The sequence below is a fragment of the Columba livia genome, chromosome 14, assembly GCF_036013475.1.
Source record: "Columba livia isolate bColLiv1 breed racing homer chromosome 14, bColLiv1.pat.W.v2, whole genome shotgun sequence".
In the NCBI taxonomy this organism is placed as follows: domain Eukaryota; kingdom Metazoa; phylum Chordata; class Aves; order Columbiformes; family Columbidae; genus Columba; species Columba livia.
In genome coordinates, this window is record NC_088615.1 from 2,408,376 (window position 1) to 2,426,454 (window position 18,079).

Genomic DNA, 18,079 nt, shown 5'->3' on the forward strand with positions numbered 1-18,079 from the left:
TGTATCATAAAGAAATGTTTGTTATCCCATGCACTTGGCTGCTGGGCTATGTGAAGCATCTGCAGCTTTTAATTCTCTCAAGTTGGAAATACCTTTTGTTTAAAACAAACAAAAAAGCAAGCTGATAACAGTGTCAGATTCCCTGAAGTTTTCCTTAGCAAAGGGAGGTCATTGCAGCTTGCAGGGAAGTCTCGCAGGGTGAGCAGTCCTGGCTGGATGCCCTTGGGGACCCGTTCACACGAATGCTGGACCAGATTGGGCTCTCCAGGCTTCTCAGTCATCCGTCCCCGAGGAATCCGAGGGCTATTCGTGTGCCTGTACAATGTCACTTGGCAGGAGACCTGCAGTCTAAACTGGCCCTTCCTGCTTGGCCTTGTTTTCCTGACGCTTTGTACCAAACAACCCTCCCAAAACTGCTTGAGCAGTTGTTTGCAGCTCGCAAGCGTTGAACTGTGCACATAGCGGAGAAGAGACCTGGAAAAACAAAGTGATCTCAAACCTGGAAGCTTTGTTAACAGCTGGCCAGCCTCCTAGAGGAGCAAGCCTTTGCTTCCTCTTCCTCCTTCCCCAAAACTGCAGAAACTGAAACCCATGCCAGATTTGGCTGCACCCCGAGAGTCCCCATGCTCTGGTACCCGCAAGCTGCTGCACAATAAGCCCTGCTGGGCAAACCGGCCTGGGGGGGGGTGTTTGCTGGACCGGTTTCTAGATTCCTACCAGGCTACGATTTGGGCAGAACTGCAAAACAACCCCAGTGACTTCTGCAGGGTGGGTAGACAAGGAGCCGACGTGAGCAGACGTCTGTGCACACCAGGCACGGGCATCGCTGTGCCCCAGGAGCCTGGGAGCGCGGCAGGGACATCCCTGCATCCCCTCCTTGTCCTTAGGGTCAGCTGGATGCACATCCAGGGCTGAGAACTGGGAGAAGCAATGCAGCTCAGTGTTTGTTTGTTTGTTTTCTGATACTTCCCTGGTTTTCCAGGGTCAAGCAATTTGCTGTTCAGAGTACCATAAGTGACCTGAGTGGGTGAGCACTTCTGGAGGTCTAAGGCGTTTTTCTGGCCTCCTCTCTGCTGTAAAGCTGGGCAGCAGGTGCCTGGGACCAACGTATCTGCTCTGTCTTGTGAACGTGAGCTTTAGCATTCACACTCCTGGCAAGTCGCTGGAAATCCTGTTCTGGGTAAAACTGGGGCTTTCCCTTAAAGCAGGGATGGAAACAGAGTGATTTTGATCAAGCACCCAGAATGACTTATGTGGAAGGCAAGTCACCACAGCTCAGCCAAGTTCAAGTGCACTTGTACAGGCAGCAACATGACAACACAAGCTAGAATAGAAGCCTTTGTCTACCATCCTTTATACAGGATAACATTGCAAGAAAAGGCTATTGAAGCAATAATAATGCCTTGTGATTACATACCCTTGTCATCTATACACCATGGAACGCTTTTAGAAAAGAGACCTGGTGTGATTATCCCAGTTATTAGAAGGGGGAGCTGAGTCACAGACAAGAATTTGCCTAAAGTTTACCCAGCAGGTACATAGTACTTGGGAATGAGTCTTATGTGCTGAATCCCAGTCCAAGGTTATAACCATAAGGCTGTAGTTTTATGAAAAGAAGGCAGCAGACAAGAAGCCCATAGGCAAATCAGTTTTCAAAGCACTTTAAAATTTTGTTTACAGATGAATCACAATAAGCCATGTTCCCACTGGGCTGACTTACCAAGGGAAATGCTAAGGAACAATGTCTGCATATAAATGAATATTTATGAACTACCTGTGCATAGGAGACAGTGCCTTGAAGCCTAGCTTCAGCCTGTGCTCTGAAACAAGAGGCAGATTGCAGTTTCACACTTCTTTATTTTAGATATAGCCTGAAAGTTGTCATTTGGGAGGAAGGGATGGTCTTTTGCAGACCTTATGGCTTGGGGTGGTGGTTTCCATTGACTTCAAAGTCCTCACTGAAACAGTTAAATTGCGCTACTCTTGTCTTGTGGGATGGATCCAGGTACCTTGTGTTGTGAATCTGGAGATAATCAGAACAAAGAATTGTTTCTAGGGAGATGCTGGGCAGGAGTGGAAAACTTGTAAAGTCCTTTACAACCCCTTCAAGGAGTCGTTGTCCTGGCCAGACAAGGATTCGAGGCTGTGTTAATAAATGACATCAGGAAACTTGTCCTGGGTCAAACTCCAGCCCTCACGATGAGTTCTGCCCTTCTGACATGCATCATCTCTTTTAGATAATGGCACGAACTTGGGGCGCTTGAGTTTGCTAAGTCTTCCTACTGAAGAAGCTATTTAGATTTGAAAAGATTTTCTGCATTTTGCTGCCCATCCAGTAACAAATGCTCTTGGTGGACTGAGTGGCCTCTAAACGCCAATTAACTTGGTGAGAAAAGGGGGTTCACAGTCACAGCGCTCAGAGCAGCAAAGGCTCTGCCCTATGCCTGGACAGAGAGCCATTCCCTGGGTGTTTTTCTGTTTCTTATAGCTCTGATCCTCTCTGCTCTGCATCTCCTACCCGTCTACATTTGCTGGCCATGGGTGTTCCTGGATTCTCATCCCTCTGGGAGACAGCTCAGCAGGTTAGGATGGTCAATTCAAAGGGGTTGGCTATCAACCCTTGTTCGTTAAAAGAAACTCGATGCCCTGCGTGATTCTAGCAAGGCAGAAGTTGCTTTTTGCGGCATCAAAACCATTTGGTTAGCCTGAGAGGAGTTTTGATTTGTTCTGCCAAATTTTCAGTAGGAATGGGAATACTTGTGCCAAACTGTGGGGGGGGTAGTTCAAGGAAATATTTTGTCATCTCAGAATGATTTAGATGTGAAAAATCTCATGCTTGGTCACCCTGTGACAGGCAGGGAGCTCTGCATTTTGAGAGCAGCATGCAGTGATACCAACTTTGTTTTCAATACAACCTTGCTGCTCCGAAACGCCATAGGCCTTGGGTTTCTCATGCACTGTCCTGCATCTTCATTCCCTCACTGCTCATGGAGACAAACTTGTTTTTTTTTCCCTAATTTCAAATATTTTTCTCTGTAGGTTATTTTGTTCAGAAAAGGGAGGAGAAAAGGTTTATTACATTTAAAGTCTCTGAATAGTGCCCTTGTCTGTAAGGAAAAATTGGCAAGCTTGGAGCGCTCTCTTACAGAGAGCTAATTATTTTGCTTCCACCTACAGCATACTTGCCATGTCAGACAAGCCATTGACATTTGTGCTCCACTGTGGCAGCAAAGCGGCTTTTGGTGGCTTCTGCATTGTTTTATGGCCTCTGCAGTGTGTGCTGAGGGCCAGTGGCAGCCGGAGGGGGGCGCAGAGCCACTGGATTTTGCGGGTGCTGGTGGTTCTCGGGGTGTTTGTCCCCTTTGTTTTGGTGGCACGCTGGCCTTGTGGGGCTCTGGAGATGAGGTTGGGACGGCTGGTGTGCATCCTCGGTGCACAGCGGGCTGCTGGAGGGGCTTGTCCTGTCTCACATAGCTGGAGCAGCTCAGCCTTGCTTTCGATCAGCCCGTCTGGTTTATAAGCGATGCTGGCATAATGTGTTCCTTGCTTTCTTCCAGCCCTCTGGCATGTGTTGGGTGAAAGCGCTGGGCAGGAGGGTGGTGAGGAAAGTGCCAGGTTAAGTGGGTGTAGGAATGTGATTCACCTCCTCCCTCTGCTCTGTCAGCTTAATCCTTGGACTTCAGTCGGAGCAGGGCAGGCTGGCCGAGACAACGGGGACACTCGACACTCTTGCAAATACAACGTGACCGGTCAGCACGGCCCTTGATTTTAAAGGGAAGAGTAGATCTGACCAAAGGGTATTTAAAAACTAAGGTGATGCTCCCCAAAACCAGCCCCGGCAGTCCTGCATGTGCTATGAGGGGAAGTGGGGAGCTGCTCCTGGGAGCGCTGATCCGGCATCGCTCGTTGGCTTCACAGCTAACGCCAAAACTTGGGTTCAGATGTCAAACAGACAGAGTAAAGGACATGCCCCTTGACCGTGACTAAATGTGGTTTCTGTGCCTAAATATATCACTATGTTCTTTCCACGAGCAAGGAACGGTTTTGTCCTGTGGGGTTTATGTCACTTGGAAGCTGAAGCCCTTTTCTTAGTCCTTGGAAGTGGAAATGTGTCCAGAGTCTTTGCTGGAGCCATGAAGATGGGCTCGGTCCATCAAACCAGGGATCATGATGGGCTTGGAGGGACAGGGGATGGGGCTGCAGGGGGTGGCTGAGGGGATTTGGGGCAAATAGCTGTCTGGGTTCTTTGTGCTCCGCTTCGTGTTCACTGCAGCCAGCATTTCTGGACTGGGGACGTACCCTCTGTGGGTTTTGTGTGGGTCTTGCACCCCCTCCAGATGCTCCTGACCTTGTCCAAGTCCTTTTGGTGCTACAGCAAAATGCAGAGTTTGTGAACAGAAGTGGCTGTTGCCGCTGTTCTTTAGTTCTCGTGGCATGTGTATTATGGGTTCTGTCACTGGTCACTAAAGACAAGAGTTCAGTGTCTGCCCTTCCTCCTCCCCTTGCAAGGAAGCTGTAACCGCAATGGCAGCTCCCCTTAGTCTCCTTTTCTCCAGGCTGAACAAACCAAGTGACCCAAGGCCCTGCCGTCCTCCTCTCTGCAATGGCAGCTCTGCATGGGGAAGGACCGAAACCGGTGACGGCGAGCGCGCCCAAGGGACACCCTGCTCCTTCTCTGTATGCTGCTCAAACTTGGAGAAAACCAAGCTGGAAACGATCTTTGCTAATAGTAGCATCCACCTTGGGAGCTTTGTGCCAACTCAGCATCCTGGAGAGAGATGAGGTGGAACATGTGCGATGTCTGGCAAGGAAGCAACCTGGAAAGCATTTCCCTTCACCAGCTCAGTATATAAATGGAGCACCGTTTACCAAATGTACTTTCCTTATCTCCCCATTCCCTCTGTGCCAATACAAGGCGGGAGAGCTGGTGGCTGTGCCAGAGGCTGCTCTCTGCTGTAGGCGACAAGGACACCTCCGAGTTGCCCCATGGAAGTGGCAGAGGCTGTGCATGGGCGATGAGGCTGCCATGGCCACAGGATGCTGTGCGTTACCTTCTCCCTGGTGGCAGGCAGCCGCTTAAACAAACAAAATGAAACCTGCTGCTGCAGATGAGGAGATTACTGAAGTACTTCAATTTTGAAGCATTTTCTGTGCCAGGAGGGCAGATCTGGGGGCAGACAGGGACACCTCCATGCCCACTGGTGCTGATGCTCATGTGGGAAGGGAGCTGGCTGGGTGGTTACAGCACAGCGTGCTGTGCACCCATGCAGTAGCAGCCTGGGAGTTCTGGAGCGCCACTGACACCAAAGCAGCTGGGCTATTCAACATGCAACTGCAATGACAGCAAAGCCACAGGAAGAGCCCGCAGGCACACACCACCTCCAGTGACCTGGGAGCGACAAGGGCTCCCCCATCCTAAAGAGACCTGGGGGTCTCCTTGTGCAGCCAGCTGCACCCATGGGAAATGCCGGGCTGCCCAGGCCCCCACCACCGGGATGAGCTGCCCCCCGCTTTCCCAGCTGATGGCCTGATTTTTTTCTCCCTTTCTGACTGGAAGAGGCATTTCTGCAGCGCTGCTGCGGAGGGAACAGTTCATGGGCCTCTGCCCTCTGACATGCCAATGGGGTGAGTAACGCCGAGCTGAGGGTGCGTCCTCTTAATTGGGCTTCAATTGCGAACCTCAGTTCAGGGACAAACAGCTGTTCCACCCTTGGCGACTGTGCCGTGTTTGGTAAAAATACCCTTCAAGATAAGCTTTTTTTATTCCTTTTTTTTTTTTTTTTTCATGTTGTAGAACATTCTGGGAGTTCAAACACACCCAAGGGGCAGGATGGGAGGAGCGAGCAGGCTCTCAGTCCTACCTGGGAGGACTTTGGTACCTGGGCAGGAGATGCCGCTCTGGTTTATCAGATCTAGAATCTGCACTGGGCTTTAATCCATCCTAGGTTTGTTTTCTGGGTTGGTGTCTGTCCAGCCCTCACCTGGTGTACAGTGCTGGAGGGATTCTCCTGGTGCAGTGTCCAATTGGTTGTCTTGAGCTGCAGAGATGTATAATGCTTTTTTAATAATGTGTGGTACCCCCTCGCTCAGGTACAACTTAGTCCTGCATCTTTAAGAGCATTTAGTTTAACCGTAGCTGTATTGTACATATTCTCCTGGGCAACCCCAGGCTCATTGGACCCTGCTGCTTCTCCTCCCAGGCAGTCACTTATTACTCGAGCAGTCCAAAAAAGGGCCCCAGCATCTCTGCGTGCCCTGCTCCCACTCAGGACACAGCGTGCGGTGCCTAGAGGCAGGATTAGGATGAGCCATGGGAAGAATCAAGGTCACCAGCAAAGCCTTTTAATTTTAGTGGACTTTCACTTTCAAATTTAAGTCTAAATTTAATTCTGCTCGTGCGAAAGATTCTTGAAAGGGAAGGATTATGTGGCTTCTGCATGCAGACGTCTTCATGCTGTTTCACTAATGGTATAAGAGAAAAGGGCCCGTTTTGTTAAATAGTAGTGCTAAAAGTTTGGTATGAAGGCTTGAGCAGTAGTGACAGTGGATTCCATTCTCTGTCTATAAATCCGCTGCCCAAATGTGTTCCTGTGCGTGCAGCTCGTGCGTCCCCGTCGAGCAGCACACAGCCCAGCGCCGTGCCTGCGTTTCTTGGCCGTGGCGTTGGAGCTGAGACCGGGGAGCTCTGGCCGTGCTGGGAGGCAGCGTCCGTCGGTCGTGTTGCTCAGATAGCTAACGGGAGCTAAAAGTGAGTTTTGCACGAGCCTGCAAGGTGTAGTGGCAGCTGCTTGTGGACTGAAAACTAAAATGCCAGTAGTGCATAATGCCTGGGATTTACAGCAGTTTTGAGGAGGTGCTGCTGCTGCGTGTCCCCCCGCAGCCCAGCGGGGCTGGGCGGCCTTTGGTGAGGAAGTCCCTGGGTTTCTTGTGCTGAGGAAATCGTTACAAACAGGATGTTTGCTCCAGCACTGCTCCAGGCTGCTCAATGCACACCCTGGCTGGGAGGAGGAGGAGGAGGTGTGGGTGCTCCCCCCGGCTCTAATTAGTGCGAGGGAGCCACTTTCAGGATGTCAGCATTGGGGCAGAGACCCCCATGGGTCTTGTATCTGTGTCTCATAAGACCACAGGGGCTTTTTTGGGACCAGATGTGTGCAATCTGTGTTCTGCAGTGCTGCTGCGGCTCTGCAGTGAGCCCTGTGCCGGGTCCCAGCTCTTGCAGGGGGGTTGCTGTGGGCAGCCGAGCACCGCACAGCCCAGTGTGGTGTGGGGAGGTGAAATACAGCGCCAAGATCAGCACAGTCGCTAGAGCGGTGACTGCTCCAGCTGCGGCCTGAGGACACCTCAGTGAAGGTGTAGTCAGCCTGTACATCAAAGCACGTGGAAACAGTCCTAAGCAAAGAGTTAAACTCTTTGCATCCTTGGGTACATCACAGACTCCTGGCTGCACAGATGCACAGGCTCTTGTCAGCACTTTTCTTCCAGGATCCTCCCAACCTGATCCTCATTGCAGGAGCAACAGGCTGCCTGTCCCAGGGTGTCAGTGCCCACCAGCCTGTCCCACGGTCCCCGCTGCAGGTCCAGGAGGTGCCTGCGCAGCCTCCGCTCCCGCCAGCCCCTGCACCCCCAGCTCACACCGAGAGCGGGTGCTGCTGCCAGCGGGCCCGTCTTCCCACCTGCTTCAGTGTTAAAACATTTTTCAGGCTGGCCCTGCTCCTGGAAGGAAGCGTGTGTGGTGTATGAGCTGTGGGATTGCCAGTTGCGTTTGTTTAAATCAGGTTTTCTGGGCTGAAATGAGCCCATTAGGTTTTTGGATGTTCAGACTATCTGGCCACACCCATAATTATTTTTTGGCATCTCTGCCCTTGCTGAAAATGCATATTTTTGTTTTCCATATTTCCCATATTCCCAGTGCCTGGCTTGCAGCCTGCTGTGCCTGCATAAACATACACGGTCATGCTGTTTCAGATGGACTCATTTCCCTAATTTCCCATTCCTAGACTACGAACCCAAATGAGACTTCATGAGAGGAAAATTCATCCCACACGACACAGAGCAGGGTACGTTGTGCTTGGCCCTTCCCCGTTTAAAAGCTCAATGTGTGTGACCAGAGCACATTTTGGCTGTGCCAGCTGCGTCCCTGGTAGGAAACCTCAGCATGGCATCTGCCTGAGGGGACACACACCCAGCACATTGGGCTCCTGGGGGCTCTGCCAAGCGGGTGGCTGTTTCTCCCCCCCAAATTAAAACTGAGTTCTTCCATCTGGAGCCTGTGTAAGAGAAGCTGTGTGAGATGCCAGGGGACTTCATTTAGTTGGGACATACAGAAGCAAAAGCTATAAAGCTGCTTGCTGAACATTAGCACTGAAAGCAGCCAGGTCACCTGGCAGAGGCCGTGTTAGCAGCTGATTCGGGCTGGATTGTTGGAAGTTTTGAGACTGTTTAGATTCAAAGCTGAGCGTGGTAGCACAGATGAGCTTCTTATCAGGCCTTTTCTATTGAGTGAACAGAAGGGAGGCTGTTGCTTGAACCTGGAAACCCCCCGACTCTTTAGGCAGGTGAGTTCCTGAGGCACCTGGGTCGGCAGGAGCAGGGAGAGATTGTTTGTGTGAGATGAACAAAACCCCAGAGCAGTGCAAAGATGTGATACTTGGATTTACTGGGCATCAGGTCTGCCCTGTCCTTCTGCAGCTGCTGCAAACCCTGTGCCATGGGCTCGGCTAATGCGGTTGCTCGCTCTTGGCTGGTCTGGGCTAGCGGCAGGTTGGATGGTTTGGCAGGGAAGGATCGTGGTACCAGTGTGCGGAGGTGCCGTCACCAGGCTGGCTGTGCCCACAGAGCCCCATGTGTCCCCTCAGCCTCCCAGAGCCAGGGGAAGCCCTGGCCCTCCCTGTTGGCAGGTTGGCATAGGTATTGGGCTTGTTTGAGGTTTGCTTCTGGCACTTTGAGCTCTGTGGAGCCCCAGGAAGGGCTGGTGGTGTTAGTCCGCTCTGATGAACATGATGAGGAATGCTATAAAACTAATTGGTTGCAATGAGTCTCCTAGAGCTGCGTTTGGGTGATGATTGGGCACAGGAGTCTCTGTGCCTGGGGAGACAGTGGCAGGAGGCACTTCTTGCCTTTCCATTTGCCAGTGAAGCTTCTGATACTCTGGTTCAAGGTACAAACTCAGGCAAGAAAAGGTGTGTTGACATGGCCCATCTGTACGAGGGCTCTGCTGGCCCCGCTGGCTGCATCCCTGCCAGGCTCCTGCTCAGCTCCAAGCCAGCGCAGATTTGTTCTCCTGGTTTGTGAATGGTTCAAGTGTCTCCCCAGTTGCTCCTCTCCATCTGCCTGTTCCCCAGCCTGCTTCAAATGCTTCCCCAGCCCTGGCGTCTGGTTATTCTTCTCAGCTTCCTCCGACGGTGACTGCATCGTGCTGCCCAGCCTGCCTGGGTTTCTGTTCTCAGCATTGTCTCCCCTCCGACACTTGAACCCGGGCCAGTTCTTGCTGAGTGATTGAAGGCTTGCTGCCTCCCAGCACCTGATCTGCTCCCCCTTCTCCTCCAAACAAAGCAGTTGTGTCTTCCACCGTGGTCCGGGTTGATAATAAGTGTTTCTCTTGTTCACGTGTAGGAACTGCAGGACAAAAGGGTGGGATGTTCCTTGCCTGGAGCTGCAGGATTAGACCGTGGGGAGGAGGGAGCTTGAACCTTCTCCCCTTGGCTCCTGCTGCAGTGCTTAGAGCAGCATTTAATGACATGACCTCCACTTGAAGGGTTTAGAGAGCCATGCTGGTAAACATTGCCTTTGGTTTGTTCAGTCACTGTCCTCAAAACAAACTCTGGCATTTCACCTCTCCGGTATGTGGCCCTGTGTCACCTCGACAAGAAGACAAGCTTGTTGGGGAGGTGATGTGTCTCTTGTCCCTTGTAACCCCTGGCTGCCTGAAATTTTAATCTGTCTATCTGATCAGCCTCATCTGCCCTGAAGGGGAGCTGGGGCTGGCACTGAGCCCTGGGGTCCCCCACGTGGGTGCTGCCCACCCTGTGGGGCTGAGCTGGGCAGAGGGTGCTGGGCAGGCGAGCGCTGGGGACTGGCAGGACTCTGGGCACATCTCTGGGAGAGAAACAGCAACAATCTGATGAATGCACTTGACCTCTTTATTGACATGTTTTCCCCTCAAATTGCTCAAAATCAAGAGAGCAATGAACCACTGAGCAATAGGGGAGGAAAACAAGAATTAAAAAAAAAATGAAGACCCAGCAGCCCTTCCCAGCCCTCATTTGCCAAAGAAACTCCTGATTTCTCCCGGCTACGTCAGCTCCCAACTATGACAGCTATCTCATCCTGTTGGCAAGGCCACGTCTCTGGAGCAGCCCTCGCTCCAAAATGCGATGGGAAGAGATGTAAACAGAGGGGAAGCCGGAGCTGAAGCTGGCTGCTCGGGGTGGGCGTCCAGGTATGGGGTGCGAGGCCAAGCACGACTGCCGGGGGTGTCGCAGTGATGGGGACCATCCGTCCCTGGTGGCTGCTGCGATGGGTGTGCAGGACCTGGCCCCAGGGCTGGGGTGATGGTTGGTGCTGGGGCTGTGTCCTGGGAACCCTCGGCATCCCTGCATGGGGTAAAGGGGCAGCTTTGCCAGGCAGGGAAGCAAACCCAACGCTTTTGTCTCCTCTTCCCTACCCGGTGGGCTTTGCTGAGTGAGACGCAGACCTGAGTTTAATTCCTCTCTCTTTGTTTCCCCAGATCATGATTGAGTTCTGCCCAGGCGGGGCGGTGGATGCCACCATGCTGGGTGAGTGTGGTGCGCGGTGCGGGGCTCTTCTCCGTGCTTGGGGTGATGCCCACAAGGCATTTCCAGCCTTCTGGCACACGTTCAGGGGCAGCCTTTGGACAGATGGCAAACCTGGCTGCCCCAGCTTCCCCAGCTACTGTTCCTCTCCCATGAGTTTGCCTATTTTCATACTGGGAGCAGAAGGTGTGGCAGCCCTGGGGTGTTTCTTGAGCTACTTTGATGTCCTTTTGTGATTTAAATGTTTCTGGGATCAGCAGATCACAAGGTTTGGAGAGAAGGGAGACTCTGACTGGAGGGGAAAGGTGGCTTTAAATATTTATCTGCCAGAGGCACTGGGTGCTCGGGATCCCGTTCCCACAGCTTCCCGGGAACGGCAGCGGGGCTGAGATGTTTAATCTGGGTGTCTGTCGTGATGAATCTCCCAGGATCTCCTTGCTGACTTCTCCGTATGGTATCAGTCATTTGGTGAAGCAGCACTAGCCTCTGAATAAACCGCAGCCTGCAGTCATTCCAGGAATCTTCCCGTTTTTAACTCCTCCCTTCATATAGAGCCCCTGGGACCAGGAGCATGTGGGTGTTCCCCAGAACAGCCCCAGCTGGTGCCACAGCCCCTCTGTGCCGGGGGTGACGTCCCCCCTGTGTGGCAGACACAGCGTTCTGGTGTCCTCTTGCCTGGAGCCCTTGGGACGGAGCCGTGTGTTCCTGGGGATTACTCCCTTTCGGCTTTGATATTTCTAAAGGCCTCATTTTCCTTTTATTTCCAAGAAAAGCATGGACGCAAATTTCTCAGTTTTGATTCAGCCCCTAAAACTGATGCCTCCATTAGGGATCTTTTTTTAAAGCTGGTCCAAATCACTGCAGATGAAATTACCTTTGCTGAAGTGCTGGAGGAAATGATGCCTTACCCTGGAAAACCTTTGCAGGGCTGCCCTGTTCCTAGGGACACAAAACCCCCTGAGTGTCCGTGGGGCCATGTCTGTGGCAGTTGGTCTCTGGAGGATGTGGGAGCTGGAATGGGAAGGTGGTGCTTAGAAAACCAAGTGGCCTGGCTGTGGTGCTGTCACCCCCCGAACGAGGGGCAGGAGGAGCTGTGGGTCGGAGCTCAGAATTGCTCCAGGCATTATTAAATTGGGAGTTGCTGAACGTGCCTGTTCCACCAGCAACTGGAATTTGCCTTTGAAATATTTCGAACAAAACCTGTGGCCTGACTGCGCCACAAGCCTCACTTTTGCCAGATGCTCCAGGGAGAGTGAAAATCATCACATTGCTCCAGAGCAAGGGAGATCTTGGTGAGGAAGAGGAGGAGGCACAAAGTGGCTGACCCTGCATCCCCCGGGCTGCGGCTTAGATCCTGGCTCTGAAGCAGCGTCTGTCCCACTTGCTGGGGTCCATCCGCCAGCCCCCTCCTGGCCGTGCAGTTTGGGCGGTTGGAGCTAAGGCTGGTGTGGTCCCGGCGTGCTCCGCTGTGCTGGAGGGGGGTCTGTGCCGCAAGGGGCTGCGGAGGGAGGGAGGGAAGCTCAGACGATGCTAACCATCTGGAAGTTTGATGGTTTGCAGAGCCGTTGCCTTGGAAAGCAATCTGGGGTGGTGAAGGTGGCCGGGCAGAGCTCAGCAGGGAGGTCACGCTGGTGGTCGTGTGTCCCCACAAGCTTCAGAAATAGGGACAGACAGCGGGGTATGAACTGATATGCTGGTATCTGGTGTTACCTGAAAAAACAGGTCAGAGCAGTGGGTAGGGATGACGCTGGAGAGCAGTTTATTGCTCGTTGCTTTGGGAGGTGGCGTGTCCCACCTGATACACAGGGGGTACACTGCATCTCTGCAGCAGAGGGATCGCCCAGCATCCCCACACCCAGGGGATGTGAGCACCAGCAGCATATGGAGCTGTCGAGTGTTCAGGCCTGTGTTTGACCCTGCTGCTGCCTGTAGCTGAGTTCAGCTCTCTTGCCTCTGCAGCATCGTCCTCACACCGGGCAAGACTCAGCTTGTTTGTGGGGACCCATTTCCCAAAGTGGCAGGGAACTTGGCAGGCATGCCTGGGTCCCCCTCTTCATCCCCCTCGTCCACTGTTCCCGGGCCAGATGCCTCAGCCGGGCAGCCCTGAGATGGAGCTATAAACCAGCAGCTCCAAGCAGGCAGGCATTGACTGTGAGTGCTGACTTAGGGAATAAATTACCTTAACAAGCTGATTTGCATTGCTATCCCACTGCTTTGACATTAGGACAGTGGTTTTTCAATGGTCTGCTGGGTAGCCCGTGCCTTCCTGCTGCTCAGGTGAAGCATCGCTCAAATCCTTGACTGAACAGTTCTCTCCCTCCCCGCAGAGCTGGACCGGGGCCTGACCGAACCCCAGATTCAAGTGATTTGCCGCCAGATGTTGGAAGCCCTCCATTACCTCCATGGCAAAAAGATCATCCACCGTGACCTGAAAGCGGGCAACGTGCTCCTCACCCAGGACGGGGACATCAAGCTCGGTGAGCTGCCCGGCACGGGAGTGCGGCAGGTGCTCGCTTGGCCGAGCTCATTGGGAGCGTGGCCATGGGTGATGGTGCTGCTTTGGCACTGTTTACGTGATGCTGGCGATAGCCCTGTGCTGCTGGAGCTGGGCTGTAGTGTTCGGCTATGCCCGAGTATAGGGGAATGAGGGATGCTCCATTCCGCCCTGCCTGCAGGACACCAGCTGCGTGTCTGCTGGACGATGAGCTCAGGCAGAAAAAGATGGGGGAAAACTTCATGTTCTTCCATGGCAGGACAAATCCACCACTGAGCTGTGTGCCGTGCTTAGCCCCCAGCCGGGCACAGAGACTGCCCGAGCCACAGCCGTGCTGAGGCCCATGATGCACTTTCCTTTCATGAATTCCTTTAATCCCTCTTTGAACTCAATTTTATGATTTTTGGCCTGCTGAGCATCCTGTGCAAGGTGCCAGCTGGCAGGGTTGGGAGCTGGAAGAATTTGTCTTATCTCCAGAGCAGGTCTGCTGGTGACAGGGCACATTTTGCCAAAGAGTTGCTTTGCCAGCTCACTGTGGGCTTGATTTAAATTGGCGTCCACCTGCCTGCTGGGGGATGAGAAGGCAGCTTTGTCTGTAGGGTCCAGTCAGAATGGGGCAGATCTCTTTCTGGACCCTGGTGAGGTGTGCTGGCAGCTGTGGGACATTCTTGGGATTTGACTTGGGATGATGGAGACCAGCCAGTCTGGGAAGATGGAAATCTTCCTGTGACCATGGGCTCTGCTCTGATATAAGAAATACTCTGGTGGCTTGGGCCAGGGATGACCCACAGCTAGGGACACCCTGCACCTGGGGTGCAGATGGATGGCACCTGGATGTCACCAGGGGTGTCTCAGAGAGCAAAGTGACCTGGAATAGGCTCGGTACCCACTGCAGGTCTTACAGATTTGATTTGATTTGGGTTGGCTTCAGGGAAAGGCATCACGCAGTAGCTGCTGTGCTTTGGGCTGAGAGAGAGAATATGACAGCACTTCAGTGTTTCTGGTGTCAAATGAGGCTTTTTGCTATGAAATAGCGGTCCTGGAAAGTAATCTGCCATGGAACTGCTTTTGTTTGTTTATGGAAAAGATCTTGTCTTCCCACTAGATGTGTAGGGTTTGGATTACAGGGGGGGTGGCTTGTTATGCCCCTGTCTTATAGTACATGGGAGGGGAAGGTCCCTGGTTGTCGCGTGTCCAAAAGTGAACTTAATTTCTGATGCTCAGTTTAGAGGCAGCAGCACATCGTATCATGTTCTTGCCTTAAATGTGTGTTTGCTTTTAAATCTGTGTTTCAGCCAAGTGTGCTAATTCAAAAGGGTCTTTCAGTTTTCCTACAGCATCTAACGTTACTGCTCTTTGCAGCTGACTTTGGAGTGTCTGCCAAAAACACGAAGACCTTGCAGAAGCGAGACTCGTTCATTGGGACCCCTTACTGGTGAGTGTGAGCAGTGAGCAATCCTGTGTTCGTGAGGAGCTTCATTTTTCTGAGAATCAGGCTTGCTCAGAAATGAGATGCTGGTGGCCTTTGGGATGTGTTGGACCGTAGCACATCACCAAGCGTGAGTGGGAGGATTCTAACAAGGGGTCTGGGCTAATGTCTACATGTGTGAGAGTGTCCCATGCGTGAAGGGAGCTGTGAGCAGCCTCGGTGGTGCAAGAGCGTTACCCAGTGTCACAGTGCCCTGAGCTGGCTGAGAGGCCACCAGACTCGGATCACTGGGGGACACACGTGTGCTCGCGTGTGTGCGCTCGCTGCTCCCCCCAGCCCAGGGGGTGGGGTGGGCTTTGAAGCAGCTCCAAGCACATGAGAACGACTCCTTGCTCCAGAAATGCAATCTCTAAATCACCCGACTTGCTGAAGGAACAGAATCGGCAAGGATTAATTTATTGTCTGAGGCAACATCCGTGCCAGATGTCAATGGCCTGGGGGTTTCCACGGGCTGCCTGGGCTGTCTTGGCTGATCTGCAGAAGAGGGAGGGGGTTGGTGCCCTTGGAAAAGATGCTGCTTCTTCTGAAACCCAGAGCTGGGAGGAAAGACAGTTTTTTGTGCAATGCTGTGGATTATTTAAAACATTCATTCAGTTGTTGCTGCAGGGCTCACCTGGTGTCCTCCCTCACCGTCCCTGCTCCTTGCTCTGCTCCTTGCAGGATGGCCCCGGAGGTGGTGATGTGCGAGACCATGAAGGACACTCCGTACGACTACAAGGCGGACATCTGGTCCCTGGGAATCACGCTGATTGAAATGGCCCAGATCGAGCCGCCCCACCATGAGCTCAACCCCATGAGAGTCCTGCTGAAGATTGCCAAGTCCGACCCCCCCACGCTCAGCTGCCCGTCCAAATGGTGAGGGGTTTTGGCCAGCAAAGCCTGGAGTGTGCGCCTCTCAACTTATGCAGTATTTCAAGAGAGAAAAAATAGTCTTTTATAGCGGTATTGTTTAATTTTAGAACCTAATGTCAATTCTAGCTGTGTTCTAGCCCAGCTGTGTGCTGGGGGGCCCGAGAGCACTGCGGGTTGAAGGCAGGATGCTTTGCATTGCCTGCGCTGTGACCGTGGATTCTGGAAAGCCTCTTTTACATTTAAAAAAATCCAGTCCGTTTTTTGTAGTTTATTTTGTTGGTGGTGGTGGGTTTTTTTGGGGGTTTTGGTTTTCTTTTTTCTAATAATGACAAAACCCACTGTGTGATAACAACAAATTACTGAGCGAGCGCTGGGGTCACAAGCCCTGTTACAGCGGTTCAGGTAGCAGGAAGGAGCTCCCCACACAAGCCCAGCGGGCAGGGTGGGAGCTGTTCCTCTGACCTGACTCAGAAGCCAGAATTGGATCAGGGACATGCTCTGTATCTCTGAGCTGCGCTTTGCAGGCTGAGGGTGCCCTCCTATGGGGTTCCTGCATGTTCACAGCGGTCCTTTCACACCGCAGCTGCTTTGGTGGGTCCTGGAGCATCCTTGTCCACCAGCAGCTCCACCCATGGCTCCCTTTGGAGGATGGCTGCTGGTGTCCTCTCCTACCTTTGTGCCTTGGTTGTGAGGCACAGTGGCTGGCATTCAGTCCTGCCATCTGTTGCCATCACAGGTAAGGCAAAATCTAGTCCCTCACTTGGCCACATTGCTGGTTCTCTTACAAATATTTGGAATAAGTGAACACCGGGCTTCCCCTGCTGGGAGCGAAATGGTGACCTCCCAAGAGACTGAGCGGACCCCTGTGGCATTTGAGGCCTTTCCCTCTTCTGAGCTTCTCACCAACGACTGTGTTTTAAGGTCCCTGGAGTTCAGAGACTTCCTGAAGACAGCGCTGGACAAGAACCCAGAGACGCGGCCCAGTGCTGCCCAGCTGCTGGAGGTCGGTCTGCGAGTGTGCGAACCGCCCGTGTCTGTGCATCGCAATTCTCTTTAAGGGGGGGAAACAAAACAAGTGTGGATGAACCCTAGACTGGTATCAGATGATTTTTGTCTTGTTTAGGAAGTTCATCGTACTTTTCAGCCACTAAAATGCTCCAAAAAGGAGCAGCAATCTTTTTCCTTTGGAGCAAACTGCAGAGCCACTATGAGCACCAGCTGGAATAGAAATGTTGCCTGTTGCTTAAAAATGCCAACGTGGCAGCCAGCTTGGATTATACCTGATCATCCCAGATTTAAATGCAACTCCTTTCCTCCTGTCCCCTTCCAAAGCGATCCCAAAAACCTGTACAATGCTTTTCCCCACTGACTGCAGACACCCTTGTTTAAATGCAGCTGGTGCTTTTGTTTGGGAGATGTTGACATAAAGCAGCTTTGCAGAGCACTGTGTGTTGAGCATCTGTGTGCAGAGCTGGCGCTTAACCTCAGCATCGTGTTCTCCCTCATATGTGCAGTGCCTATCTGTAAATTCATCTAGGGGGTTAAGCGTGGTGATGCTGACAAGAACAATGTCCTTAGGTCTTTGCAGTTGTTTCAAAGCAAGGAGTTGTCCTTGCCATCACCATCCCCGTGCACTCACTCGGCTGTGAACTCATGATGTCCGTTTTTTGGCCACCTCACACATGTGCATTGTGCTTGGCTTTTTAGCATCCCTTTGTGAGCAAGGTGACCAGCAACCGGGCCCTGCGTGAGCTGGTGGCCGAGGCCAAGGCTGAGGTGATGGAAGAGATTGAGGACAGTCGCGATGAAGCAGAAGACGATGACTCGTCGGAGTCTGCCTCGGTGAGCACTCCTGGCCTCGTGCTGGGGGAAATAGCCCAGCAGCTTCTCTAGGCTCCAAAAAGCTGTTTTACAGCTATTCTGCGCCCCATCAGGTGGAGGGAGAAGCAGTTGCTTGGTCAGGGAGCGGCTGGTTTTTGGTGGCTGCCGGGGACATGGAGAAACAGTGATGCTGGTGGGTGGTCCAGCTGCTGACTCACAGGGGGGCCTTGCAGAAAGTGTTTAAATAAATAAATAAATTTTTAAAAAGAAGGAAAAACAGCAAAAAAAAAAAGTGAAAAGTAGGCCCAGCTACAGGCTGGAGTAGAAGCAACAGCAGCAGCACGTGGTGCAGCGGTGAGGCACCTCCAGCCCTAGGAAGGAGCTGGGCAAGTCTGTCCCTGGGCTGGGCTCTTTGAGAGGGACATTTGAAGGCTGCCTGGGCAGCTTTGCTGAGAAACATGCCTCGACCTCCCTCATCGGTGGCAAAGGACAGTGATTAATCCATGGTGGAGTTAGCCATGGGGAAAAGGTGTTCAATATGCAGACTCCTAGGCTGCCTCTAAGAATCTGCGGGCTCTGGAGCTCCCGCACTGTGCCATTTCCTCCCAGCCAGTGTCCATAGTCCTTGGCACTACAAAGCTGGAGAAAGAT

General features: G+C 52.5%; 1 protein-coding gene across 2 annotated transcripts in view; it reads left to right on the plus strand.

The window, feature by feature from the left end:
- The window catches only part of STK10 (serine/threonine kinase 10), a 44,277-nt gene that overhangs the window by 15,321 nt on the left and 10,877 nt on the right, over nt 1-18,079 (plus strand). Inside the window, exons 1-7 of one of the 2 annotated variants that reach the window (XM_065029510.1) lie at nt 10,373-10,438; nt 10,727-10,775; nt 13,100-13,249; nt 14,629-14,701; nt 15,416-15,610; nt 16,529-16,610; nt 17,315-17,449. In XM_065029510.1, coding sequence (XP_064885582.1) covers nt 10,730-10,775; nt 13,100-13,249; nt 14,629-14,701; nt 15,416-15,610; nt 16,529-16,610; nt 17,315-17,449 — 681 coding nt within the window. In that variant the 5' untranslated portion in view covers nt 10,373-10,438; nt 10,727-10,729. Of the gene's footprint in view, nt 1-10,372; nt 10,439-10,726; nt 10,776-13,099; nt 13,250-14,628; nt 14,702-15,415; nt 15,611-16,528; nt 16,611-17,314; nt 17,450-18,079 lie in introns of those variants that run through there. The other variant, XM_065029509.1, reaches the window with a different exon arrangement.